The 27,280-nt window shown below is 45.1% G+C and overlaps 1 protein-coding gene across 2 annotated transcripts in view; it reads left to right on the top strand.

The window, feature by feature from the left end:
- SH3RF3 (SH3 domain containing ring finger 3) overlaps positions 1 to 27,280 on the top strand; it is a 393,578-nt gene that overhangs the window by 258,544 nt on the left and 107,754 nt on the right. For both annotated transcript variants that reach the window (XM_037897489.2, XM_037897480.2), the window contains exons 2-3: positions 155 to 430; positions 22,668 to 22,763. In XM_037897489.2, the coding sequence (XP_037753417.1) occupies positions 155 to 430; positions 22,668 to 22,763 (372 nt within the window). The remainder of the gene's footprint in view (positions 1 to 154; positions 431 to 22,667; positions 22,764 to 27,280) is intronic.

Below are 27,280 nucleotides of genomic sequence, written 5' to 3'. Positions count from 1 at the left end.
AATTTAGACTATTTTGTATTGCAATAAATTGGAGTCACCATGGTAGATCTGTTGCTGATAATCATTTAGCTACTAGTAGTTGGAAAATTTAAGGAAAAGTTGGTGCATATTATAAGTTCACTTAAAATGATTGTCTATTGTGGGTTTTTTTTAGAGTATTTCTCAACTGCCCTATGGTAAAGCTCTCTACACCTATGAGGGAAAAGAACCTGGTGACCTCAAGTTTACCAAAGGGGACATTATCATACTACGACGAAAGGTGGATGAGAATTGGTATCACGGAGAGCTCAATGGAAACCATGGCTTCTTTCCAGCCAGCTATATCCAGTGTATCAAGCCCCTTCCACAAGCTCCGCCTCAGGGCAAAGCACTTTACGATTTTGAAATAAAGGATAAAGACCAAGACAAGGACTGTTTAACTTTCACCAAGGTAAAGTAAAAAGCAGTTTCTTGTTTCCTTACTACCAGTGGGTGTAGTTCAAGACGTGTTTGTTTTGCTGTGTCTGGCAGTCTGCTCCATTATGAGTAAAATAAAAAAAATGTACCAGCACTTGATAACTTAGAACATCTTTTTATTTAAGATGGAATTTAAAAGATTTCATTTCAAATGGATACAGTAGTTTTAATAACCCTGCACTTCCTCATGTACAGTAGTTTTGCAAAAATGCTTTAATTCTGGCAGAGCTAGGTTCAGGAGCAATACAGGGACTCTTTCTTTCTTTCTCAGACCAGTGACATTCTCATGTATGATATTTAAGGACCATGAGCTCAGATACATTGGAAGGAGAAGTGAATTTCCAAATTAATTGGGAGCTCAATCATGCTAGATACTCAGGGAGATCAACTTCTTTTGACTTCTAAATGCTCCTTCCTACTGAGACAGAGCTCACTCAGGTGAGATGCTGCCCATCCCCTTAATTACCACCGAAGGCAGGGAGGTCCACAGGAGTTGAGGGCACAGTGGGTATGTCTATTCTGCAATTAAAAATCTGTGGCTGACCCAGGCTACCTGACTGGGGTTAAAGGGCTGTTTAATTGCTTGATAGACGTTCAGGCTTGGGCTAGAACTTCCAGCTCAAGGGCGCTGTGAGTTGGGAGGTCCCAGAGTGTGGGCTGCAGCCCGAGCCCAAACAGCTACACTGCAATTAAACAGTTCCTTAGAATCATAGAATATCAGGGTTGGAAGAGACCTCAGGAGGTCATCTAGTCCAACCCCCTGCTCAAAGCAGGACCAATCCCCAACTAAATCATTCCAGCCAGCCAGGGCTTTGTCAAGCCTGACCTTAAAAACTTCTAAGGAAGGAGATTCCACCACCTCCCTAGGTAACGCATTCCAGTGTTGCACCACCCCCCTAGTGAAAAAGATTTTCCTAATATCCAACCTAAACCTCCCCCACTGCAACTTGAGTTCTTTACTCCTTGTTCTGTCATCTGCTACCACTGAGAACAGTCTAGATCCATCCTCTTTGGAACCCCCTTTCAGGTAGTTGAAAGCAGCTATCAAATCCCCCCTCATTCTTCTCTTCCACAGACTAAACAATCCCAGTTCCCTCAGCCTCTCCTCAGAATTCATGTGTTCCAGTCCCCTAATCATTTTTGTTGCCCTCCGCTGGACTCTTTCCAATTTTTCCACATCCTTCTTGTAGTGTGCGGCCCAAAACTGGACACAGTACTCCAGATGAGGCCTCACCAATGTCCAATAGAGGGGAACGATCATGTCCCTCGATCTGCTGGCAATGCCCCTACTTATACATCCCAAAATGCCATTGGCCTTCTTGGCAACAACGGCACACTGTTGACTCATATCCAGCTTCTCGTCCACTGTAACCCCTAGGTCCTTTTCTGCAGAACTGCTGCCGAGCCATTCGGTCCCTAGTCTCTAGCGGTGCATGGGATTCTTCCGTCCTAAGTGCAGGAATCTGCACTTGTCCTTGTTGAACCTCATCAGATTTCTTTTGGCTCAATCCTCTAATTTGTCTAGGTCCCTCTGTATCCTATCCCTACCCTCCAGTGTATCTACCTCTCCTCCCAGTTTAGTGTCATCTGCAAACTTGTTGAGGATGCAATCCACGCCATCCTCCAGATCATTTATGAAGATATTGAACAAAACCGGCCCGAGGACCAACCCTTGGGGCACTCCACTTGATACCGGCTGCCAACTAGACATGGAGCCATTGATCACTACCCGTTGAGCCCGACAATCTAACAAACTTTCTATCCACCTTATAGTGCATTCATCCAGCCCATACTTCTTTAACTTGCTGGCAAGAATACTGTGGGAGACCGTGTCAAAAGCTTTGCTAAAGTCAAGGAACAACACATCCACTGCTTTCCCCTCATCCACAGAGCCAGTTATCTCGTCATAGAAGGCAATTAGATGAGTCAGGCATGACTTGCCCTTGGTGAATCCATTCTGACTGTTCCTGATCACTTTCTTCTCCTCTAAGTGCTTCAGAATTGCTTCCTTGAGGACCTGCTCCATGATTTTTCCAGGGACTGAGGTGAGGCTGACTGGCCTGTAGTTCCCAGGATACTCCTTCTTCCCTTTTTTAAAGATGGGCACTACATTAGCCTTTTTCCAGTAATCCGGGACTTCCCCCAATCGCCATGAGTTTTCAAAGATAATGGCCAATGGCTCTGCAATCACATCTGCCAACTCCTTTAGCACTTTCGGATGCAGCGCATCCGGCCCCATGGACTTGTGCTCGTCCAGCTTTTCTAAATAGTCCTGAACCATTTCTTTCTCCACAGAGGGCTGGTCACCTCCTCCCCATGCTGTGCGGCCCAGTGCAGTAGTCTGGGAGCTGATCTTGTTCGTGAAGACAGAGGCAAAAAAAGCATTGAGTACATTAGCTTTTTCCACATCCTCTGTCACTAGGTTGCCTCCCTCATTCAGTAAGGGACACTTTCCTTGACTTTCTTTTTGTTGCTAACATACCTGAAGAAACCCTTCTTGTTACTCTTAACATCTCTTGCTAGCTGCAACTCCAGGTGTGATTTGGCCTTCCTGATTTCACTCCTGCATGCCCGAGCAATATTTTTATACTCTTCCCTGGTCATTTGTCCAGTCTTCCACTTCTTGTAAGCTTCTTTTTTGTGTTTAAGATCAGCAAGGATTTCACTGTCAAGCCAAGCTGGTCGCCTGCCATATTTACTATTCATCGGGATGGTTTGTCCCTGTAACCTCAATAAGGATTCTTTAAAATACAGCCAACTCTCCTGGACTCCTTTCCCCCTCATGTTATTCTCCCAGGGGATCCTGCCCATCAGTTCCCTGAGGGAATCAAAGTCTGCTTTTCTGAAGTCCGGGGTCTGTATTCTGCTGGTCTCCTTTCTTCCCTGTTTCAGGATCCTGAACTTGACCATCTCATGGTCACTGCCTCCCAGGTTCCCATCCACTTTTGCTTCCCCTACTAATTCTTCCCTGTTTGTGAGCAGCAGGTCAAGAAGAGCTCTGCCCCTAGTTGGTTCCTCCAGCACTCGCACCAGGAAATTGTCCCCTACACTTTCCAAAAACTTTCTGGATTCTCTGTGCACCGCTGTATTGCTCTCCCAGCAGATATCAGGGTGATTGAAGTCTCCCATGAGAACCAGGGCCTGCGATCTAGTAACTTCCGTGAGTTGCCAGAAGAAAGCCTCGTCCACCTCATCCCTCTGGTCCGGTGGTCTATAGCAGACTCCCACCACGACATCACCCTTGTTGCTCACACTTCTAAACTTAATCCAGAGACTCTCAGGTTTTTCTGCAGTTTCATACTTGAGCTCTGAGCAGTCATACTCAGGGCTTTGGTCTCCTTCCCCCAGTGAACCTAGTTTAAAGCCCTCCTCACTAGGTTAGCCAGCCTGCTTGCGAAGATGCTCTTCCCTCTCTTCGTTAGGTGGAGCCCGTCTCTGCCTAGCACTCCTCCTTCTTGGAACACCATCCCATGGTCAAAGAATCCAAAGCCTTCTCTCCGACACCACCTGCGTAGCCATTCGTTGATTTCCATGATTCAACGGTCTCTACCCAGGCCTTTTCCTTCCACGGGGAGGATGGACGAGAAGACCAGTTGCACCTCAAACTCCTTTATCCTTCTTCCCAGAGCCACGTAGTCTGCAGTGATCCGCTCGAGGTCATTCTTGGCAGTATCATTGGTGCCCACGTGGAGAAGCAGGAAGGGGTAGCAATCCAAGGGCTTGATGAGTCTCGGCAGTCTCTCCGTCACATCGTGAATCCTAGCTTCTGGCAAGCAGCAGACTTCTCGGTTTTCCCGGTCAGGGCGGCAGATAGATGACTCAGTCCCCCTGAGGAGAGAGTCCCCGACCACCACCACCCGCCTCCTTCTCTTGGGAGTGGTGGTCGTGGAACCCCCAACCCTAGGACAGTGCATCTCATGCCTTCCAATCGGCGGAGTCTCCTTCTGTTCCCTTCCCTCAGATGTATCATCTAGTCCACTCTCCGCATTAGTACCTGTGGAGAGAACATGAAAACGGTTACTTACCTGTATCTGTGTTGCTGGTACATGGACACTCCCCTTTCTTCTTCTGGAGGTCACATGCTGCCAAATTTCTTCACCGTCCTCCTGTCCCCGCAGTGCAGCCTGCTCTGACTCTTCAGAACGTTGTGTCTGTAGAACATCTGTCCAGAAAATCTTCAGTTTCTCTTATGCAACGCAGGGTCGATACCTGTTGCTCCAGACCTTGAACCTTCTCTTCCAATATGGAGACCAGCTTGCACTTTGTACAGACAAAGTCGCTTCTGTCCTGTGGAAGAAAGACAAACATGGCACATCCAGTGCAGGTCACAACAGCTGAACACTCCCCATCCATATTACCTTCCTTCTACGAGCTTCCTCAGGAGTTGTAGTAACTACTCAGAGAAGCTGGCAAGATGTAAGCCTCAGTGGGCTCTCCCCTGTTAGCCTCTCTGCTGTTCACTGCTCAGCTGGTTCACAGCTGACTGGCTTTTTATAACAGTCAGGCCCACTCAAGGCTCATCTGGAACAAAGCACTCCCAATTCACACTTTTCGGACCACCAATCCAGCACACGGTCAAACTGTCAAACTGTCCCCACAACAGACAGTCAGATACTCACCAACACAGCCCCCTTAATGCAGCCCTTAGCGTACCTCCTCTCAGGCAGATCCCAGGCAAACTCCTCTGTTAGCCTCTCTGCTGTTCGCTGCTCAGCTGGTTCGCAGCTGACTTAGCCTGGGCCTCATGAGCCTGAGCCAGCTGGAACAGGCCAGCCATGGTGTCTAATTGCAGTGTAGACATATCCTTAGCAGCCAATGGGAATCCCTTAGAAGTCAAGACCTCATTTTGGAATGACATTTGTGCCAAGCCTATCAGAAAGCTGCTGACTCATCTTCTGTCCACAGGATAACGCACTGATACTACACATGTGAGAAGTATAGGGTTTTTTTAAAAAGGCAAAATCTACAAGTAGAGCTGGTCAAAAAATTTCTAATAGAACATTTTTCCATCATAAAATGCCATATAAATTAATGGGAATTATTCTGTGGGAACATGTCCATTTCAACTAAATTTTGTTTAAAAAAAAATGAAATGAAGTGTTTTGATAAGATCCTTATTGGAATGAAATGTTTGTTTTTCAGTTTGAGAGATCTTTTATATTTGTTACTTTATTTTGTATTATATTTGATATTGTATTTTAAAATCTATTTTATATTACATTTTTTCATATATTATACTTTTATATTATACCAGTTGCCAAAGCAATCATCAATTTTATATTATATTAATTGTGATACTATATTATGATTGTAAAATGTTTATTAAATGCTAATTTTAAAATATAAAACAATTAAAAAAGCCTAAATTGCTCACTTAATTTAGGTAACTTTATTAGCGTGACAAATGGTCATTGCCTCTTCTACTAAAGCACTAAGGATCTTTTAGTTCCTTGTTCTGTTCTGTATACTTGATGCTCTATAAAACGTGATCTCTTGATGACTGCTTTAGTGCTCCTTATAAAATCTTCTCAGATAAATGAACAGGTCCTAGCCCCCTGTAATACACCTTCACATTCTTGAGTGTCCAGTGTCATTTACACATGCAATTTTTTCCTCCTGAATAAGTTTATAACTGCATTCTCAACCATCTTTTATCATGTTGCCATCTCCCTTTGTTCTTTTACTCTTTACCTGTAGCTGCTTTGTTTTGCCTAAGGAATTTCCTTTCTACCACTGTTTTATCCCTTAGCGTCTTCACCTTGTAATTATTTTTATGTCTTGTCTATTGTTCTCTCTGACAATGAATAATCTATTTTTCATCTAAGGATTTCACTCTTGTCTTTATTTCGTCAGCTTTTTCAATGCTAATTTTAGCTTTCACCTTGCTGATGAAGCTTCCTGTTGAATCAGTTTTTAGAGCCTATGTGGCTATCTTCTGTTCAATGGCATGAGCACTGCCTTGCCATAGATAGGATTTTAGAGGACAAGGTGGGTGAGGTAACATCTTTTATTGGACCAACTTCTGACATTTGGAGTTGTATATAGTGGTCAGAGGGTTATAGATGGCGAGACCTCTGGGGATGATGTTTTGTTTCTTGTATTTGCTCAGGAAGCAGATGTCTGTTAAGTTTTGCTTCCTTTTTCAAGCTGTGGAGTTTCTATTTCAGGCGGCAAAATTCAATATCTTCCATTGTTGTATGCTGCAGTGTTGTTTTAGCCACCTCACTCCCAGGATATTAGAGAGAGACAAAGTGGGTGAGAAGTTGGTCCACTAAAATATATTACCTCACCGCCCTTGTCTCTCTAATATCCTGGGACCAATGTGGCTACAACAGTGCATAGATATGATTTGTCAGTCAGGAAATCTTAGCCTTGTTCTTCATTTCACCATTTGTGATTCTCTGTTTGCGTTCCAGAGATCCTGGATCTGATTCCGACCTCATTCACAGTGTTATCTTTCCATTTAAGTCAGTGGAGTCACATCAGCGCATGACTAGTGTAAACAAGATCAGAGTCAGACCCCATGTTTCTTACAAAAGAGATGTTTGTAACCATCAGACTCATTTACAGAGCCATGGGATGTTTAGAGTTAGGTTTCTCTAGTAAATGTAAAAGGAGGAATAATCCTGTATCGGCAGGGAAGTGGACTTAGGGCTTGTCTTCACTACCGTGTTACACTGGCGCTGCTGAATCGATGCAGCTACGCCTAGATAGCGTGTCTGGTGAAGACATGCTATATCAACAGGAGAGCACTCTCCTGTCGAGGTCATTACTCCACCTCAACGAGAGGCAGAAGCTATCTCAGTGAGAGAGCGTCTCCCGTCGACATAACACGGTGTAGACACCGCTTTAAGTAGGTGTAACTTACGTTGTTCAGGGAAGTGGTTTTTTCACATCCCTGAGCAACATAAGTTACATCGACTTTAGCAGTAGTGTAGACAAGCCTTTAGGCAAACCAAATACAGGTCTTTTCCATATCACTGCATTTTATTATTCTTTCATTGGACTTCATGACACTGTCAGTATCTGAAGCCAGAGAAACCAGATGCTGTTTTTCTTCTTTCCTGTTTGTGGTGGCACAGTCATAAAGTCTGTGGGTGTAGCTAAGGAGAACAAAGTAGGAGTATTTGGTTTCCTTCTCACTGTCCCCTCCCAAATTTACAATGCCTGCTTCCCCCTCCTACTCTAACTATTAAATACAATGAAATGAATGTATGTCTGTCTCTGATCTTTGTCAGTAACCCCACTGTTAGAGTGGGTCCCATGATGTCCCTTGTGACCTCCCCAGACACAGCTCTCCAGACTGCCCCACAATTAAAAGGACAAGAATAAATCAATTTTAATAATGTTTTATGTCTGGGCCAAATTATACCTGCTGTGGCATGGGTGTAAAAGGTGGGAAGAGATGACAAACCTGTACTTCCCCATTGGGCTCACTGCATAATGACCAAACATAATGACCAGTTCTTTCATTCCGTGAGTGCATGGACTACTCTCTTCTAGCCACCTACAAGACGCCTCCCCCTTTTCTGTAGGGCTCAGCAGAATTAACTGAGCACAGAGAAAGGAACATGCTGGACCAGCCTAACAGACGGTGCCTTTGGTGCATTCTCCATTGCGTATTGAGGTGCTCATGGAAGGATTCTATTAGCAATTTATGCAGTAGCAGTTGGGTAGCTCTTTATAGGGCCTGGTGTCAACCTCACACTAGTTTTACACCAATTTAACTCCATTGAGTTCAGAAGAGTTGCAGCTTATTTATACCAGTGTGAGATCAAATTCTAGCCCACAGAATCGCACAACATCTATTTAATTGTTTCTTGCACAGTATCTCAGGATCCAGTCTAGTACTGTTTTTATTTAACCTAGTTCCTCTCCACTCCCATACACACAGTCACATCAGGGCTAGGCTTTGTGCTACAAGCAACAAATCCAACAAGGAACCAGATTCCAATCTCAGTTAAACCTGGAGTCATCCACTTACTTTAGGAGAGTTACTTCAGATTTACACTGAGGTCAGAATTTAGTCCAAAGTTTCATTCCTGTGCTGGCTCACCCTCTGTATGTTCCCATGCCACTTTAAGAAAGTGCCCCAGGGGCAAATATATTTTAAAACTATAAAGATAAAAGCCATTTTCTATGTTCTATTGTAGTGGGTTTTTTTTTTTAATTACAGTGGTCACTTTCATTATTTCTTTCATCTTCCCAGGTGCTCATTCCCAGCCCACAGCAGTGTTTAACAATTTCTGTGCCAATCTTACCAAGTGTTATCACTTTCAATACCGGTTCATTGCTACAGAGTGACATCCCAGCCCCTTAACATTTCAATTCAAGCGGCGTTTCCATTTCTGTGGTGCTGTCACTGTAGTATGTTGCTATTAGGACTTCCTTGCCAGCTGGCAAGTGTAGATGGTAGGCACAGCAGAGTAGTACATTGTGCCATTCTGTCATCACTGAAATCTCTGAAATCTTTCCAATTGTCTAACTCTAATAGAGTTATCTCCATGAACAGCAAATTAATCTGCTTTGTATTGGTGCATTAATAGCAGTAAGTGATTCTATTAAATATCATGCCACGAATTGTGATTGTCATTGGTGACACAATTTTGTGTTATTTTCTCACAAAAGGGTTGATTTTTCAGCAAGCCAAATTGGTTTAAAATTATTTGTATTTGATTTTCATTTTGACAGTGTTCATGAAATGGGATTGCAGGTCTTACAATGCTGTGGACGAGGCTGTCAGGTAGTGACTAATACAGAGGCATTTAGCTGACGAAAAGAAAAGAAAAAGAAAAGAAAAGAAGTCACTGTGGAAATTACAGTAGATTCAATCAGCTTTTGAAATAATTTTTAGACTGGTATTCATTTGTGCTGCCTGGAAATCAATTTAGTGCATGTATAATAATAGAGTGCAGAAGATTGAATGGCACTCACAAGAGAGCTGTAGACTTTTTGCTGTTCATGGTCCTGTTGGGAACCTTTCTAGGTGTCAATGGGTAGCATTGTAATACAACTAATTTAAGGCAGCAAAATATTAGACATTGAAATCTTTGCCTGTTTAAAACATAAGAGGAATGCTGCTAGCTGTCAAATGCCATGAAACTTTCTGTAAATAAAGAACTTTAACTGGCACTTTAGGATTTGTTGCGATCCATGGAATTTCTCAATAGCATGCTCAAGGAAATACTGTGAGCTGATTTTCAAAGGTTGCACCATGCTTTCTTACAAAAATGGGCAGTATGAGTGCCATTGGATCCCAACATGTGCAATTACCTGATTTGCTCATACACACTCAGATTTGGCAGCTGCAGTGCAAACCCAATTTAGGCATCAGTCAGTCTTTGAAAATTTGGCCATAAAGGTAAAAAAATCTCTTCAGAAGTATAGAATCATCACAATTTAGGTTTTATCAAAAGTCTTTGTAGCAGGAACCAAATATAATTTAAAATGTAGAGTATTTATGGCAGGATCTTGAAACAATCTATTCTTTAGTTGCCTGATTTTACCCTCCTCATCTATAGATTCTTTGATGGGATGCTCTACTCACTGCTAGGATGGCACCTTATCCTGGTCACTCTGGGGAACAGCTCACCAGGTTGATGCCTCTTCCAGTAATTACACTCCACCACTCTCAGCCTGCAGCCCCTCTCTTGCTCCAGGAACCGCAGCATCCTTTTTGTGACTCGGCCCTCCAGCCATGTCACTAAGTGGGTTCCCCTTCGGGAGTTGGGGGGGGGTGTCTTTCAAAGTCCCTTCTGTCCTCACGGTGTCAGGCAGTCCTCACACTCACTGCCCTGACCCTGTCACTCCCACAGTGATTCAGACAGTCTTCCTGTTCACTGCCCCCAAACAGTACCACTCTGCACTGGTTGGTAGGGGAACCCACACCCACCATCTATTCTGGGTTCCGATCCAGGGCCCTGTGGCAAATAGTTAAGGTCTACATCTCCACCACCTTACTGCTCTACACTTCTGGACCTGTTCCTACAGGCCTTCTTCCCCTCTTCCCCCCCAGGAGGGGGACTGCAGGCCTTGCTGCCTCTTCTGCTTCCAATTTCCTGTTTTTATAAGCCCCGCCTGTTCTCACATAGGTGAACGTCCCCTAATTACAGCTTTCTTCCCAGGCTTAATTCTTCCAGATTGCAGCCTAACTGGCTGATTGGGCCCAGTTGGCTCAATTCTGCTCTTGCAGGGCCAGTGTGGGGAGTACACCCATCACAATTCTACATACACAATGTTCGCAAAAAGAAAAGGAGTACTTGTGGCACCTTAGAGACTAACCAATTTATTTGAGCGTGAGCTTTCGTGAGCTACAGCTCACTTCATCGGATGCATACTGTGGAAACTGCAAAAGACATTATATACACAGAGACCATAAAACAATACCTCCTCCCACCCCACTCTCCTGCTGGTAATAGCTTATCTAAAGTGATCATCAAGGTGGGCCATTTCCAGCACAAATCCAGGTTTTCTCACCCTCCGCCCCCCCCCCCCCAAACTCACTCTCCTGCTGGTAATAGCCCATCCAAAGTGACCACTCTCTTCACAATGTGTATGATAATCAAGGTGGGCCATTTCCTGCACAAATCCAGGTTCTCTCACCCCCTCACCCCCCTCCAAAAACCACACACACAAACTCACTCTCCTGCTGGTAATAGCCTATCCAAAGTGACCACTCTCCTTACAATGTGCATGAAAATCAAGGTGGGCCATTTCCAGCACAAATCCAGGTTTTCTCACACCCCCCCCCAAAATACACACACAAACTCACTCTCCTGCTGGCAATAGCTCATCCAAACTGACCACTCTCCCCACAATGTGCATGACAATCAAGGTGGGCCATTTCCAGCATAAATCCAAGTTTAACTAGAACGTCTCTGGGGGGGAGGGGTAGGAAAAAACAAGGGGAAATAGGCTACCTTGCATAATGACTTAGCCACTCCCAGTCTCTATTTAAGCCTAAATTAATAGTATCCAATTTGCAAATGAATTCCAATTCAGCAGTTTCTCGCTGGAGTCTAGATTTGAAGTTTTTTTGTTGTAAGATAGCGACCTTCATGTCTGTGATTGCGTGACCAGAGAGATTGAAGTGTTCTCCGACTGGTTTTTGAATGTTATAATTCTTGACATCTGATTTGTGTCCATTTATTCTTTTACGTAGAGACTGTCCAGTTTGACCAGTGTACATGGCAGAGGGGCATTGCTGGCACATGATGGCATATATCACATTGGTGGATGTGCAGGTGAACGAGCCTCTGATAGTGTGGCTGATGTTATTAGGCCCTGTGATGGTGTCTCCTGAATAGATATGTGGGCACAGTTGGCAACGGGCTTTGTTGCAAGGATAGGTTCCTGGGTTAGTGGTTCTGTTGTGTGGTATGTGGTTGTTGGTGAGTATTTGCTTCAGGTTGGGGGGCTGTCTGTAGGCAAGGACTGGCCTGTCTCCCAAGATTTGTGAGAGTGTTGGGTCATCCTTCAGGATAGGTTGTAGATCCTTAATAATGCGTTGGAGGGGTTTTAGTTGGGGGCTGAAGGTGACGGCTAGTGGGGTTCTGTTATTTTCTTTGTTAGGCCTGTCCTGTAGTAGGTGACTTCTGGGAACTCTTCTGGCTCTATCAGTCTGTTTCTTCACTTCCGCAGGTGGGTATTGTAGTTGTAAGAATGCTTGATAGAGATCTTGTAGGTGTTTGTCTCTGTCTGAGGGGTTGGAGCAAATGCGGTTGTATCACAGAGCTTGGCTGTAGACGATGGATCGTGTGGTGTGGTCAGGGTGAAAGCTGGAGGCATGTAGGTAGGAATAGCGGTCAGTAGGTTTCCGGTATAGGGTGGTGTTTATGTGACCATTGTTTATTAGCACTGTAGTGTCCAGGAAGTGGATCTCTTGTGTGGACTGGACCAGGCTGAGGTTGATGGTGGGATGGAAATTGTTGAAATCATGGTGGAATTCCTCAAGGGCTTCTTTTCCATGGGTCCAGATGATGAAGATGTCATCAATATAGCGCAAGTAGAGTAGGGGCGTTAGGGGACGAGAGCTGAGGAAGCGTTGTTCTAAATCAGCCATAAAAATGTTGGCATACTCTGGGGCCATGCGGGTACCCATAGCAGTGCCGCTGATCTGAAGGTATACATTGTCCCCAAATGTAAAATAGTTATGGGTAAGGACAAAGTCACAAAGTTCAGCCACCAGGTTAGCCGTGACATTATCGGGAATAGTGTTCTTGACGGCTTGTAGTCCATCTTTGTGTGGAATGTTGGTGTAGAGGGCTTCTACATCCATAGTGGCCAGGATGGTGTTATCAGGAAGATCACCGATGGATTGTAGTTTCCTCAGGAAGTCAGTGGTGTCTCGAAGGTAGCTGGGAGTGCTGGTAGCGTAGGGCCTGAGGAGGGAGTCTACATAGCCAGACAATCCTGCTGTCAGGGTGCCAATGCCTGAGATGATGGGGCGCCCAGGATTTCCAGGTTTATGGATCTTGGGTAGTAGATAGAATATCCCAGGTCGGGGTTCCAGGGGTGTGTCTGTGCGAATTTGATCTTGTGCTTTTTCAGGAAGTTTCTTGAGCAAATGCTGTAGTTGCTTTTGGTAACTCTCAGTGGGATCATAGGGTAATGGCTTGTAGAAAGTAGTGTTGGAGAGCTGCCGAGCAGCCTCTTGTTCATATTCCGACCTATTCATGATGACAACGGCACCTCCTTTGTCAGCCTTTTTGATTATGATGTCAGAGTTGTTTCTGAGGCTGTGGATGGCATTGTGTTCCGCACGGCTGAGGTTATGGGGCAAGTGATGCTGCTTTTCCACAATTTCAGCCCGTGCACGTCGGCGGAAGCACTCTATGTAGAAGTCCAGTCTGCTGTTTCGACCTTCAGGAGGAGTCCACCTAGAATCCTTCTTTTTGTAATGTTGGTAGGGAGGCCTCTGTGGATTAGTATGTTGTTCAGAGGTATTTTGGAAATATTCCTTGAGTCAGAGACGTCGAAAATAGGATTCTAGGTCACCACAGAACTGTATCATGTTCGTGGGGGTGGAGGGGCAGAAGGAGAGGCCCCGAGATAGGACAGCTGCTTCTGCTGGGCTGAGAGTATAGTTGGATAGGTTAACAATATTGCTGGGTGGGTTGAGGGAACCATTGCTGTGGCCCCTTGTAGCATGTAGTAGTTTAGAAAGTTTAGTGTCCTTTTTCTTTTGTAGAGAAGCAAAGCGTGCGTTGTAAATGGCTTGTCTAGTTTTAGTAAAATCCAGCCACGAGGAAGTTTGTGTGGAAGGTTGTTTTTTTATGAGAGTATCCATTTTTGAGAGCTCATTCTTAATCTTTCCCTGTTTGCTGTAGAGGATGTTGATCAGGTGATTCCGCAGTTTCTTTGAGAGCGTGTGGCACAAGCTGTCAGCATAGTCTGTGTGGTATGTAGATTGTAATGGATTTTTTACCTTCAGTCCTTTTGGTACGATGTCCATCCATGGTACGATGTCCAATGTTTGCATTTGGAAAGGAAGATGATGTCTGTCTGTATCTGTACAAGTTTTTTCATGCAGTTGATAGATTTCCACTCATGCACATTGTAGGGAGAGTGGTCACTTTGGATAAGCTATTACCAGCAGGAGAGTGAGTTTGTGTGTGTGTGTTTTTTGGGAAAAGGGGGGGGGTGAGAAAACCTGTATTTGTGCTGGAAATGGCCCACCTTGATTTTCATGCACGTTGTAAGGAGAGTGGTCACTTTGGATAGGCTATTACCAGCAGGAGAGTGAGTTTGTGTGTGTGGTTTTTGGAGGGGGGTGAAGGGGTGAGAGAACCTGGATTTGTGCAGGAAATGGCCCACCTTGATTATCATACACATTGTGAAGAGAGTGGTCACTTTGGATGGGCTATTACCAGCAGGAGAGTGAGTTTGGGGGGGGGGGGGGGCGGAGGGTGAGAAAACCTGGATTTGTGCTGGAAATGGCCCACCTTGATGATCACTTTAGATAAGCTATTACCAGCAGGAGAGTGAGGTGGGAGGAGGTATTGTTTCATGGTCTCTGTGTATATAATGTCTTCTGCAGTTTCCACAGTATGCATCCGATGAAGTGAGCTGTAGCTCACGAAAGCTCATGCTCAAATAAATTGGTTAGTCTCTAAGGTGCCACAAGTACTCCTTTTCTTTTTGCGAATACAGACTAGCACGGCTGTTACTCTGAAACCTATACACAATGTTCAGGCTTTTGTAGGAGTTATAAAGAAATTAAACTTTCCCTTTTGCAGAGACATATTATTGGCAATTCTCTGCAAAAATCAGAAATGGTCATTTCAGAAAAGGCTTTGTAATTTAATAGTATCTGTTTCTTCAGAACATTAGAAGCATGAACTCTTTTTGCATTCCTCCAGCTGAAACAAACAGCTGAAGAACACAATCTCTGACTGTTTTCACTGTCTTTCTGCTTATGGGTTGTGAGGTGAACAGATCAAGGGAATTATTTAACTTATTTGAGTTGTTTCTGTACAAGTGTACATGCCCCAAAGCTGCAAACTATGATAATCTTTGGTCAAGTGGAATCCATTGCCAAACAACCTAGGAGGTATTTTCTGTAATTTGAGAAAAACGTGCAAAAACAGCACTGTCCACTAGCTTATAAATTCATTGACCAAGAGAGTTGTACCACTTATACAGATGTATGCAACATTGCTGGACACCTGCATCCGTCATTCCCAAAATGTTAATAAATGGAAAAGTAGTCAAAGAAATGCCAGTACTCTGTTTCCAATCTTTTCAGGGAAAACCCATGAGTAGCATTTGAGGAAATCACTGAATTTCTTCACAGGAATGGAAGAGAAAGGTTTGATGCAATAAGGGAACAAACAATCAAATGGTGAACTTCATTTTCAGAAGTCGTCCAAATCAGTCCTCCCTGTTCTTCCTTCAGTGGCCTGTCACAGAAAACATTGAATGGCCTCATGGCATTTCACTTTAGGACCACTGCCACATGCCTTTCTGGAGGACTCCTCAGTTACAGCAGGTGCTGGCTCAGTTCTCAAGTTGTTATAGTGAACCCAGCACCAAGAAATGATCATGCAATTCAGTCAGTGAATTCAGTGGCTCAACCTGAGATAGCTCAGAGTTCTATCTAAGTAGCAAGAGCTTTTCTAATCATTAGCATGTTTTCGATTTTTGTCTGCACCTGGAAATGCTGAATAGCGTAGGAATTTACTAATCAACAGTTTTCTAAATCTCATGCTGTATAATATGTGCAAAAGAGTTGGTGGTCTTTCCATACCCTTCAACCAAGATTTAATAGAGGTGCACTGAAATGAAATCTCATAATAATAAGATTTCATTATTTTTATAAAATATACCATACAACAGTACATTTAGTAGTATACATAAGTAAAACTAAACTACCGTTGACAAAAAGTTTGAACAAAGTACATTTTGTACTGCAGTATTGTTGCTTTTTCTTTGTTTATTGTTTATCATTCAACAACTAATTTACAAAAATCAGCAATTCACTGTTCATCTCCTAGTGAGTCACTCATGCAATCTAGCCTGTCTGCACCTTCAACTGTACTTTGCTTTTTTTTTCTTCTTTCTTTTTGGGGAGGTGGTATATTGTCATTTCATTATATAAATGCGTCCAATTGGTCTGTTAATCATATCATGCTATGTTGGAAATTATAACTTCTGTTTTGGAAATTAATTTTTATTTTGAAATGGAACACCTGCACCGGGGCCAGTTTACACTGAAAAATTACCCGAAAGCAGGTTTAGGGCAATTCTCCAGTGGCATAGAGCCAACAGAGTGGCTCCTATGCTATTGCCTGCCCTGCACTTGAAATAGGAGGTTGTGACAGGGTGCTGAGCAGAAGGGCTTCAGAATCAGCCCCCTACCATGCCATTCCCATTTAAGTGAATAAAGTGGAGCTGGCTGGAAAGAACCTGCCCTAATTGGTGAATGAGAGCCATCTGCCAGCCCAATTAGCCCAGGGCTGTATAAGAGGCTGGGAAGAAGGAAGCAGAAGTGTGCGATGGAGGAGAGGGAACCCAGAGCTGTGCATGCTGAGAAGGTGGTGGGAGCACAAACTTGTAAATAAAAGCACCAGTGGTTTCAGAAGCTGAGGGTCTGTAAGTGACTTTATTGGAGCCTAGCAGAGGCAGGACTCAGGAGGGCCAGCTCTGCTCTGCTACACATGGGGGCTTCTCTGGGACCCTGTGCCAGAACAAGAGTTTGGCAGCCTGGAGATAGAGGAGACCCTGCAATAGCTGGTGAAAAAGGCCATGCAAAGCTTTCAGCAGGCCCACCAGCTGGAGAGAGAGGCCTTGCTTAGCTGGCAGGCCGAGCAACAAAGGAGCAGGCCAGTGTACAGCAGCCGCTCCTCCAGAGAATGGTGAGTCCCATGGTGGGGGATGGTATTTGGGGGCTGGGCCTGGGACTTTGTAAAATGGGCCCCACGGATGATCCCAATGCCTTCCTAGGCACATTTGAGTGGGTAGCCATGGGAGCAGGTTGGGACAGGGCAACCTAGGCCCTGCAGCCCACTCCCTACCTGGTGGCTGAAGCCCAAGCAGCCTACATGGCCCTAAGCGTGGAGCAGGTCAGAAGCTATGATGCAGTGAAGGCGGCTGTCCTGGATCAGGTGGAGCCATCCACTGAAAAATACCACCAGTGGTTCCAGGCAGCAAAGTGGACAGGGACCCCTGGTGTTTGCCCAGAAATTAATGGACTGGGCCACCCGATGGCTGGGGCCTGATGCCCAGACAGAGGGTGAGATTATGGACGTGCTTGTCCTAGAGCAGTTTTTACATGGCCTAAGGGTTTGGGTGTGAAAGCACCAACCAAGTATGGTAGAGGCAGTGGTGAAACTGACAGAGGAGTACACGGAGGCAGACTTCCCTGTGCACTCTGAAAGAGAGGAGGACACTGGGGAACCCCTGACCGGGAAGGGTCCCGAGAAGAAACAGGAGACCAACCAGGGAGCTCCCATGGGGACCAAGACAATCATCTGCTGGCAGTGCGGGTGGCCCAGACATAAAAAAGGGGACTGCCTGGACATGGAATGTGCACAAAGCCTTGGAAACAAGCAGGGAGAACTGGAGGTCCTGGTGATGTCAAGGAATTATGACATGATTGGAATAACAGAGACTTGGTGGGATAACTCACATGACTGGAGTACTGTCATGGATGGTTATAAACTGTTCAGGAAGGACAGGCAGGGCAGAAAAGGTGGGGGAGTAGCACTGTATGTAAGGGAGCAGTATGACTGCTCAGAGCTCCGGTACGAAACTGCAGAAAAACCTGAGTGTCTCTGGATTAAGTTTAGAAGTGTGAGCAACAAGAGTGATGTAGTGGTGGGAGTCTGCTATAGACCACTGGACCAGGGGGATGAGGTGGATGAGGCTTTCTTCCGGCAACTCGCAGAAGCTACTAGATCGCACGCCCTGGTTCTCATGGGTGACTTTAATTTTCCTGATATCTGCTGGGAGAGCAATACAGCGGTACATAGACAATCCAGGAAGTTTTTGGAAAGCGTAGGGGACAATTTCCTGGTGCAAGTGCTAGAGGAGCCAACTAGGGGGGGAGCTTTTCTTGACCTGCTGCTCACAAACCGGGAAGAATTAGTGGGGGAAGCAATAGTGGATGGGAATCTGGGAGGCAGTGACCATGAGTTGGTTGAGTTCAGGATCCTGACACAGGGAAGAAAGGTAAGCAGCAGGATACAGACCCTGGACTTCAGGAAAGCAGACTTCGACTCCCTCAGGGAACGGATGGGTAGGATCCCCGGGGGACTAACATGAAGGGGAAAGGAGTCCAGGAGAGCTGGCTGTATTTCAAGGAATCCCTGTTGAGGTTACAGGGACAAACCATCCTGATGAGTCGAAAGAATAGTAAATATGGCAGGCGACCAGCTTGGCTTAAAGGTGAAATCCTAGCGGATCTTAAACATAAAAAAGAAGCTTACAAGAAGTGGAAGGTTGGACATATGACCAGGGAAGAGTATAAAAATATTGCTCGGGCATGTAGGAATGAAATCAGGATGGCCAAATCACACCTGGAGCTGCAGCTAGCAAGAGATGTCAAGAGTAACAAGAAGGGTTTCTTCAGGTATGTTGGCAACAAGAAGAAAGCCAAGGAAAGTGTGGGCCCTTTACTGAATGAGGGAGGCAACCTAGTGACAGAGGATGTGGAAAAAGCTAATGTACTCAATGCTTTTTTTGCCTCTGTCTTCACTAACAAGGTCAGCTCCCAGACTGCTGCGCTGGGCATCACAGCATGGGGAGTAGATGGCCAGCCTCTGTGGAGAAAGAGGTGGTTAGGGACTATTTAGAAAAGCTGGACGTGCACAAGTCCATGGGGCCGGAGGAGTTGCATCCGAGAGTGCTAAAGGAATTGGCGGCTGTGATTGCAGAGCCATTGGCCATTATCTTTGAAAACTCGTGGTGAACGGGGGAAGTCCCAGATGACTGGAAAAAGGCTAATGTAGTGCCAATCTTTAAAAAAGGGAAGAAGGAGGATCCTGGGAACTACAGGCCAGTCAGCCTCATCTCAGTCCCCGGAAAAATCATGGAGCAGGTCCTCAAAGAATCAATCCTGAAGCACTTAGAGGAGAGGAAAGTGATCAGGAACAGTCAGAATGGATTCACCAAGGGAAGGTCATGCCTGACTAATCTAATCGCCTTCTATGATGAGATTACTGGTTCTGTGGATGAAGGGAAAGCAGTGGATGTATTGTTTCTTGACTTTAGCAAAGCTTTTGACACGGTCTCCCACAGTATTCTTGCCAGCAAGTTAAAGAAGTATGGGCTGGATGAATGCACTATAAAGTGGGTAGAAAGTTGGCTAGATTGTCGGGCTCAACGGGTAGTGATCAATGGCTCCATGTTTAGTTGGCAGCCGGTGTCAAGTGGAGTGCCCCAGGGGTCGGTCCTCGGGCCGGTTTTGTTCAATATCTTCATAAATGATCTGGAGGATGGTGTGGATTGCACTCTCAGCAAATTTGCGAATGATACTAAACTAGGAGGAATGGTAGATACGCTGGAGGGCAGGGATAGGATACAGAGGGACCTGGACAAATTGGAGGATTGGGCCAAAAGAAATCTGATGAGGTTCAATAAGGATAAGTGCAGGGTCCTGCACTTAGGATGGAAGAACCCAATGCACCACTACAGACTAGGGACCGAATGGCTAGGCAGCAGTTCTGCGGAAAAGGACCTAGTGGATGAGAAGCTGGATATGAGTCAGCAGTGTGCCCTTGTTGCCAAGAAGGCCAATGGCATTTTGAGATGTATAAGTAGGGGCATAGCGAGCAGATCGAGGGACGTTGGTGAGGCCTCATCTGGAGTACTGTGTCCAGTTTTGGGCCCCACACTACAAGAAGGATGTGGATAAATTGGAGAGAGTCCAGCGAAGGGCAACAAAAATAATTAGGGGTCTGGAACACATGACTTATGAGGAGAGGCTGAGGGAACTGGGATTGTTTAGTCTGCAGAAGAGAAGAATGAGGGGGGATTTGATAGCTGCTTTCAACTACCTGAGAGGTGGTTCCAGAGAGAATGGTTCTAGACTATCCTCAGTGGTAGAAGAGGACAGGACAAGGAGTAATGGTCTCAAGTTGCAGTGGGGGAGGTTTAGGTTGGATATTAGGAAAAACTTTTTCACTAGGAGGGTGGTGAAACACTGGAATGCGTTACCTAGGGAGGTGGTAGAATCTCCTTCCTTAGAAGTTTTTAAGGTTAGGCTTGACAAAGCTCTGGCTGGGATGATTAAGTTGGGGATTGGCCCTGCTTTGAGCAGGGGGTTGGACTAGATGACCTCCTGAGGTCCCTTCCAACCCTGATATTCTATGATTCATCCAGTTCTGCAGGTGGACCAACATGAGAGGGCCAGGGAAAGGGAGGCGGCTGTCCATCATTCCCCTGATGGTTGGGAGGAGACCCCAGCGCGGTCTAGTGGACACAGCCTCAGCCTGCTCCCCCTTAAGGAGGGGACTAGTAAAGCCCGAGTGTGTGATTCCTGGAGCCAATCTGAGTGTGGAGTGCATCCAGGAGGATAAGAGGCAGTGCCCAATGGCCCAGCTGCCCCTGGAGGTCCAGGGCCGGTTCCACTGGATGTAGATAGGGGTAGTAGGGGGCCTGCCATACCCCATGGTGGTGGGAACCTACTGGGAACCCTCCCCAAGAGGAAAGGGAGCTTGGGGGAGGAAACCTAAAATGGAAAAGAGGGAACACCCTCAGAGAAAGGGAGAGAGGGTCCTTCAGGTCAATAACCCTAGACAACAGGGGCGAGCCTGGGAAAGACCAGAGGAACAAAGGCAGGAGGACATATGCACCCCAGGGCCCATCATGGAGCCGAAAGGCCCGACTGAACTCCCTGCATGGGGACCCCCAGAAGACCAGGTTCAGGACCCACTTGACAGGTCTGAGGAATGTGAGGTCCAGGAGGGCACTGTGATTGACCCTGAACCTCTGGCGGGGGCAAAAGCAGAAAGGGAAGGGGGACACACCTAGGGGTGTGACTGGTGCGAGGACCTCTTGGTGGCGGCAGAGTTATGGGGCTGCCCAACCCCACGCAATGTGGCTTCTGCAGATGGGGGATAGCAGAATCCCTCTAGGAGGACCCGGAGGATCATGGGAAAGATAGCGGAGGGCTCCCCTGGAGGACCCTGTCCAGAAGGGGGAGAAGAGGACACAGATGGGCAAACCTGGCGGTTGGAGAAGGGGAAGGTGTGTGATAGGGTGCTGAGCAGGAGGGCTGCAGAATCAGCCCCCTGCCATGCCAGCCTCATTTAAGTGAATAAAGTGGAGCTGGCTGGACAGAACCTGCCCTAATAGGGGAATGAGAGCCAGCTGCCAGCCCAATTAGCCCAGGGCTACATCAGAGGCTGGGAAGAAGGCAGAAAGGGGGTGGGACGAAGGAGAGCCAGGGCGGAAAGAAAGAAAGAAAGCCCTTCTCTCCTGGGTTTGGACACAAGGAACCCAAAGCTGTGCACGCTGCCTGGTGAGAAGGTGGTGGGAGCACAAACTTGTAAATAAATGCATCAGTGGTTTCAGAACCCAAGGATCTCTGAGTGACTTTATCTGAGCCTAGCATAGGCAGGAGCCAGGAGAACCAGGTACGCTCTGCTACAGAGGTATAGTCACAACTGTTGATCCACACCTGCTGTATCGGCCCCTTGGGGCTCATGGGGCTTGGGGACAATCTGCAGTCTGTTTTAATACATTTTGGGGGATCAGTGTGGTGGACAGCTGGTCCACAATGGATGATGTGTATGCAAATAAGGCTTTAAGCCACATTTATACACCATCTTGGACCAGCTGAGTTGTGCCCTCTGCTCCGTCTTCACCTATGAAGATTTGGGCCAGTATGAGCATTTGGCAATGAAACATAGATTCAACCACACACGGTAGTCGCTGTTGCAAAGTGAATCACCATTGATAACCACACTGTTCCTACAGTTATTTCCTGTTCAGAGTGTAGGGTAAAAGTGTTCTTATGCCTACAAGAGAGCAGTATGATTCAGCAAGTGCAGCATTGGACTGAGAGTCAGAAAACCTGGGTTCTAGTCCTTGTTCTGCTGCTGACTCGCTGCATGCCCTTGGGCAAGTCACTTAATGTCTGTGCTTCTGTCCACCCTTTGTCTTGTCTGTTTAGACTGTGAGCTCTTTGGAACAAAGACTGCCTCTCACTATGGGTGTGTCTACACTTGAAGCTGGAGATGTAGATCCCAGCTCAAGGAAACATACCTGTGCTAGCTCTGATTGAGTTGGCACACACAAAATTGAGCTGCCTCTAGTACATACCTATCCAAGATTCTAGGGATGGACTCATGGGAGCTAGCTTCTCCCCCTGCTTGCACTGTCATTGCTACACTCACTTACGAGTGCACTAGGTTGATCAGAGTTAGCACAGTTATGTCTCTTCGAGATGGAATGTACACTTTCGGCTCCAAGTGTAAAGACACCCTTGGATTTGTGCAGTGCCTGGCACAATTATCTTAGTTGGGTCTTCTAGGTGCTACTGTAATAGCTTCTGTAATATATTCAGAACTGTAATATAGATAGCATTTGCCAGTAATGTTATTACTGACCTTTTTCATGCCAATCACTATACAGCATGCAGGCAGTTACAGGCTGAAGAAATCTTATGTATTAATTAGATAATGAATTTAGGGTTATCATAAAGCATTTTTCTCTTTCCATATAAAATCTAACTTTGTATTGTGTGAATTTTATCTCTCTGAATGTAGGATGAAATTTTGACTGTTATCAGACGAGTAGATGATAACTGGGCAGAAGGAATGCTGGGAGATAAAATTGGAATTTTCCCTATTCTCTATGTTGAGGTAAGCTCACAATTGTTTGTGCATGCTTTCTTTCGTTTTTGTTGTTTGTTTAAACACATAGCAGGTCAGAATAACCTTGGAGTTCCTGAAAAGAGGACAAACAATTTTGGAATGGCTGAGAAGAGAAACTGTTTATGGTGTTTTGATATAAGCCACCCAATGAATTTACTCTTATCCTGGTCAATTTAATTTAACCCAGATGATAGGATGTACGTCTGTGAATTGTCACTGGCTTCCAGTCAAGAGGCTTTGGTTTAATCTCAGTGATACATATGGAAAATAGGAGAGGGTAATCACAATACAAAGTTTACTATGCAGCCTGATTTGCAGTCAGCTTAGAAGAAGAAGGTGCTGATAACTGCGCTATACATCTCTCTGCATTCCATTTTTCATGACATTCCCTGTTTACATTCTCGGCCACCTTTTGTGGCCCTGTTTGTAATAAAGCAAGATAGAAACAACTGAAGTTAGGGTCAGCTGTGTTTGAAAGCATAGCCCTTCACGGGGGACACTACAGATGTTCCCTGCTCCAGTGGGAGCTCTGGTAGCATGACCCTTTGCTCCCCTCTCAGGGGATGCACTAGGCCTGATCCTTAGCTGATGTAATTCAGAACAGCTCTGTTGATTTTAATGGCACTACAGTGATTTCTGCTAGGTGAGGATCTGGTCCCAGTGCTCCTGTGGAAAACCAGCCAGTCCAGTCACCTTTGGGGTGGTTAGCAGAGCTATCCAGCAGTCATTGTGCCTACAGGAGCACAAAGATTACAGACAATGCTAACTTTTGCATGGGTATCACAAGTGGGGAGGGGCATATGTCAGTCAGGGGCTGGCAACAGTCTGGCTCTTAATTTGAAAATATTTCATACCGGCATGTTGGCTTGGCATCATTATCCCTTAGTATTGCCTGTATACAACCTGCAACCATGTTTTGGTTAAAAATGTTCCATATTTCAGTCGTACTTGAGGTTTCCCTCGGAGGATTCTAGCGCTGTCTCAAGCACTTTTCTTAAGTAATTTTCATTTCAAAATACCCGTTTGCATCTGTTTTCCTCCTCCACAGCTGATCAAAGGTATCATGTGGTGCCGCAAGCGTCTGTGCATCACACACTTGAGTGACTTGCCTGTAGTAAGCTCTGCTGCAACGTGCACGGTTTATAAGCATCAGTAGCTTCATACTAATATATGGGCCCGATTCTGATCTCAGACTTATACTGGTGTAACTCTGTTGACTTCAGTGGAGTTATTCTTCTTTTACGTACTGGGTTCAAAATCAGACCCATTGTGTGTAGCATTAATGTGTTGTCCCCCAGAAATTAGTTGTCCTCCACATTTCTTAGTTAATGACTTGAGACAAAACAAAGATAATTAGTGCTGTGTCTGATTATTAACGCCAACAGTGATGAATTTTCAGCAAAGCATAAAAATCACATTCCGCATCTGACGAGAACAATAATATTAAAATGAGGATGTGCAGTAGCTGTTGAAAAATTGGCTGCTTGATGGAAGCTAATGCCTAGTGATTCTCTCTGCTCAATGCGTAAGATCCAGTCAGTTTGTTATAATTGACTGGTACAATGGGCTTAGCCCAGCTCACATCCTTTTCTTACCTCTCCCTCATCCCCTTTCTTGATTCCAATTATCTGTTACCCTAATCTTTGTTCTCTTGAGCTGAGCTGCTCAAAGATGGGTGAGGGGCCAAGAGTGTGAGAAGCAGCCTAAAAAAGGAGATACTGCTCTTAAGTGGCAGCTAATGCCAGGCACCAGCAGAGGAGCTCAGTGGACAGGCCCCGGAGGTGTTGCTGTGCACAAGCAGCACGGCCATGCTTGATCGTCTCTGAGCAGGGACGTGCAGCCGGATTTACAGACACAAGGGGAAACAGTTGTTTTTTATAAATCTGACTAGGCAGCTGGGAAGGCCTCTCTCAATTAGAAACCTGGATGACATGGGCATGAGTGCCCTCAGTGTTGGTTTAGAACAGGGGTTCTCAAACTGGGGGTCAAGGCCCCTGAGCGGGTCATGAGGCTATTACATGGGGGGTCACGAGCTGTCAGCCTCCACCCCAAACCCCGCTTTGCCTCCAGCATTTATAATGGTGTAAAATATATAAAAAAGCAGTTTTAATTTATAAGGGGGGGTCGCACTCAGAGGCTTGCTATGTGAAAGGGGTCACCAGTACAATAGTTTGAGAACCACCGGTTTAGAAGGCCTCAGTGAAATGGTCCTCCAGTGACGACATAAGTAAATTAGCATGTTGTGCCATATCTGCAGCTACTGATTCCAGTGGAAGTAGCAGTTGGTACTTTACTCATGAGGAGATCTTGTTTTGAGTATGAAAAGAGCTTGTGCCACCACCAGAGTTTCACAAGTATATGACTGATTCCAGGTTCAAATATTATTTTGTTGATAAATGATCTAGTCCATTGCTTGACCGCACTGGTTCATTATGAAATATACTCGAGAGACCAAATAACCCACATAGTCAGATTTATTGTTCTAAGCCAATAATAATATAGTACAGGAAAAGTTTTCAGTACAATACCAGTCTGTGGGAAGCCGTCTCATGCAGCAGGGTTACAGTCACATTACACAGAGCATATGCTGCCAGAGTTACACATTTCATCTGGTATTATAATTATATGATGATTTCGAAAGTCATACATCCTTTACACATCACTCGAATCCAACCCCTCAGTTTGTCCCAGTTCCTAACTTGTTCTGTTCCTTCCTTACCTTTGTTTTGGATACTAGCATTCCAGGTACTGGTCCATGAAGGTATTTCTCTAGCTTGTTCTAAGACATAGAACGAATGTATCTTGATTTTGACAAGTTTCCTATCTGCTTATGCCAAAGCTTACTTCAGCTAATGCAAGGCATTATGGGATACTTAATATAAGAGAACAGGATTATATCAAAGATATAGGCCTGTCATAAATATAAAGGGAAGGGTAAACACCTTTAAAATCCCTCCTGGCCAGCGGAAAAAACCCTTTCACCTGTAAAGGGTTAAGAAGCTAGGATAACCTCGCTGGCACCTGACCAAAATGACCAATGAGGAGACAAGATACTTTCAAAGCTGGAGGGGGGGAGAAACAAAGGCTCTCTCTGTCTGGGTGATGCTTTTGCCGGGAACAGAAAGGAATGGAGTCTTAGAACTCAGTAAGTAATCTAGCTAGATATGCGTTAGATTCCGTTTGTTTAAATGGCTGAGAAAATAAGCTGTGCTGAATGGAATGTATATTCCTGTTTTTGTGTCTTTTTGTAACTTAAGGTTTTGCCTAGAGGGATTCTCTGTTTTGAATCTAATTACCCTGTAAGGTATTTACCATCCTGATTTTACAGAGATGATCCTTTTACTTTCTTCTATTAAAATTCTTCTTTTAAGAACCTGATTGTTTTTTCATTGTTCTTAAGATCCAAGGGTTTGGGTCTGTGTTCACCTATGCAAATTGGTGAGGATTTTTATCAAGCCTTCCCCAAGAAAGGGGATATAGGGTTTCGGGAGGATGTTGGGGGGGGAAAGACGTTTCCAAGCGGGCTCTTTCCCAGTTATATATCTGTTAAACACTTGGTGGTGGCAGCAATAAAGTCCAAGGGAAAAAGGAAAATAGTTTGTACCTTGGGGAAGTTTTAACCTAAGCTGGTAAAAATAAGCTTAGGAGGTTTTCATGCAGGTCCCCACATCTGTACCCTAGAGTTCAGAGTGGGGAAGGAATCTTGACAAGGCCTATCTAGCCTATATAACTGTATACACCTTGTAAAACAAGCAAAGCTTTAAAGGCAACTTCTATTCAAGTGTGGGAAATCAGTATTTCAAGATTTCCATAATGGATAAGGTCATTCAAAGCTTGTTTTGCCTTGCACATGTCATTGCTAATTTGAGTAATGTGTGGGGGGGGGGGGCGGGGGGTTTAATCTAGTGATGTTTTTCAATTTAAAGTAAGTGGATTCATATGCACATTAAAAACTGGTAGATAAGTTTCAACCTCATCCTGATATTGGGGCTACCTTAGGATAAATGACTTATTCTGAAAACTGGGATAGACATTATTATAGTGTCCCACTGTGCCGCTTACCTGAGGAAAACAGAAGTTTGGAGTAGTGACGAATCAAGTGAGGCCTCCATGTATAAATTTTATGTAATTAATTAATATACGGTATTGTCCATCTGTATTAAAGGTTACCCTTACTGCTGGTTGTCGCCATCTGGTAGGCTTCACTAGACAGGAGAAGCTAGTTCTCTGTTCCATTGTATTGGCCTGAACCATTGTGGCCACACATTGGATTGTAATGTCAAAAACATCGCTGGCACAACAAACCATGGTTGATGCTCTTCAGGTTTGCATTGCTGCATGATACACCAGTAGTTGACATAGATCTAGTTTCATGTAGGTGCTGACTTCCAGATAACCTGCTGAATGGACAGGAACCAATTTGTCAAATACTGTTTGAGGAAATACTGGTAGTGATACCATAAAAGAAATGTATATGGAACTAGACATGAAGCAAGATTGTTTTG

This window comes from Chelonia mydas, chromosome 1 (genome assembly GCF_015237465.2).
Source record: "Chelonia mydas isolate rCheMyd1 chromosome 1, rCheMyd1.pri.v2, whole genome shotgun sequence".
NCBI lineage: Eukaryota > Metazoa > Chordata > Testudines > Cheloniidae > Chelonia > Chelonia mydas.
The sequence above is the reverse complement of the archived record's forward strand: the minus strand, read 5'-3'. Positions and strand labels throughout refer to the sequence as shown.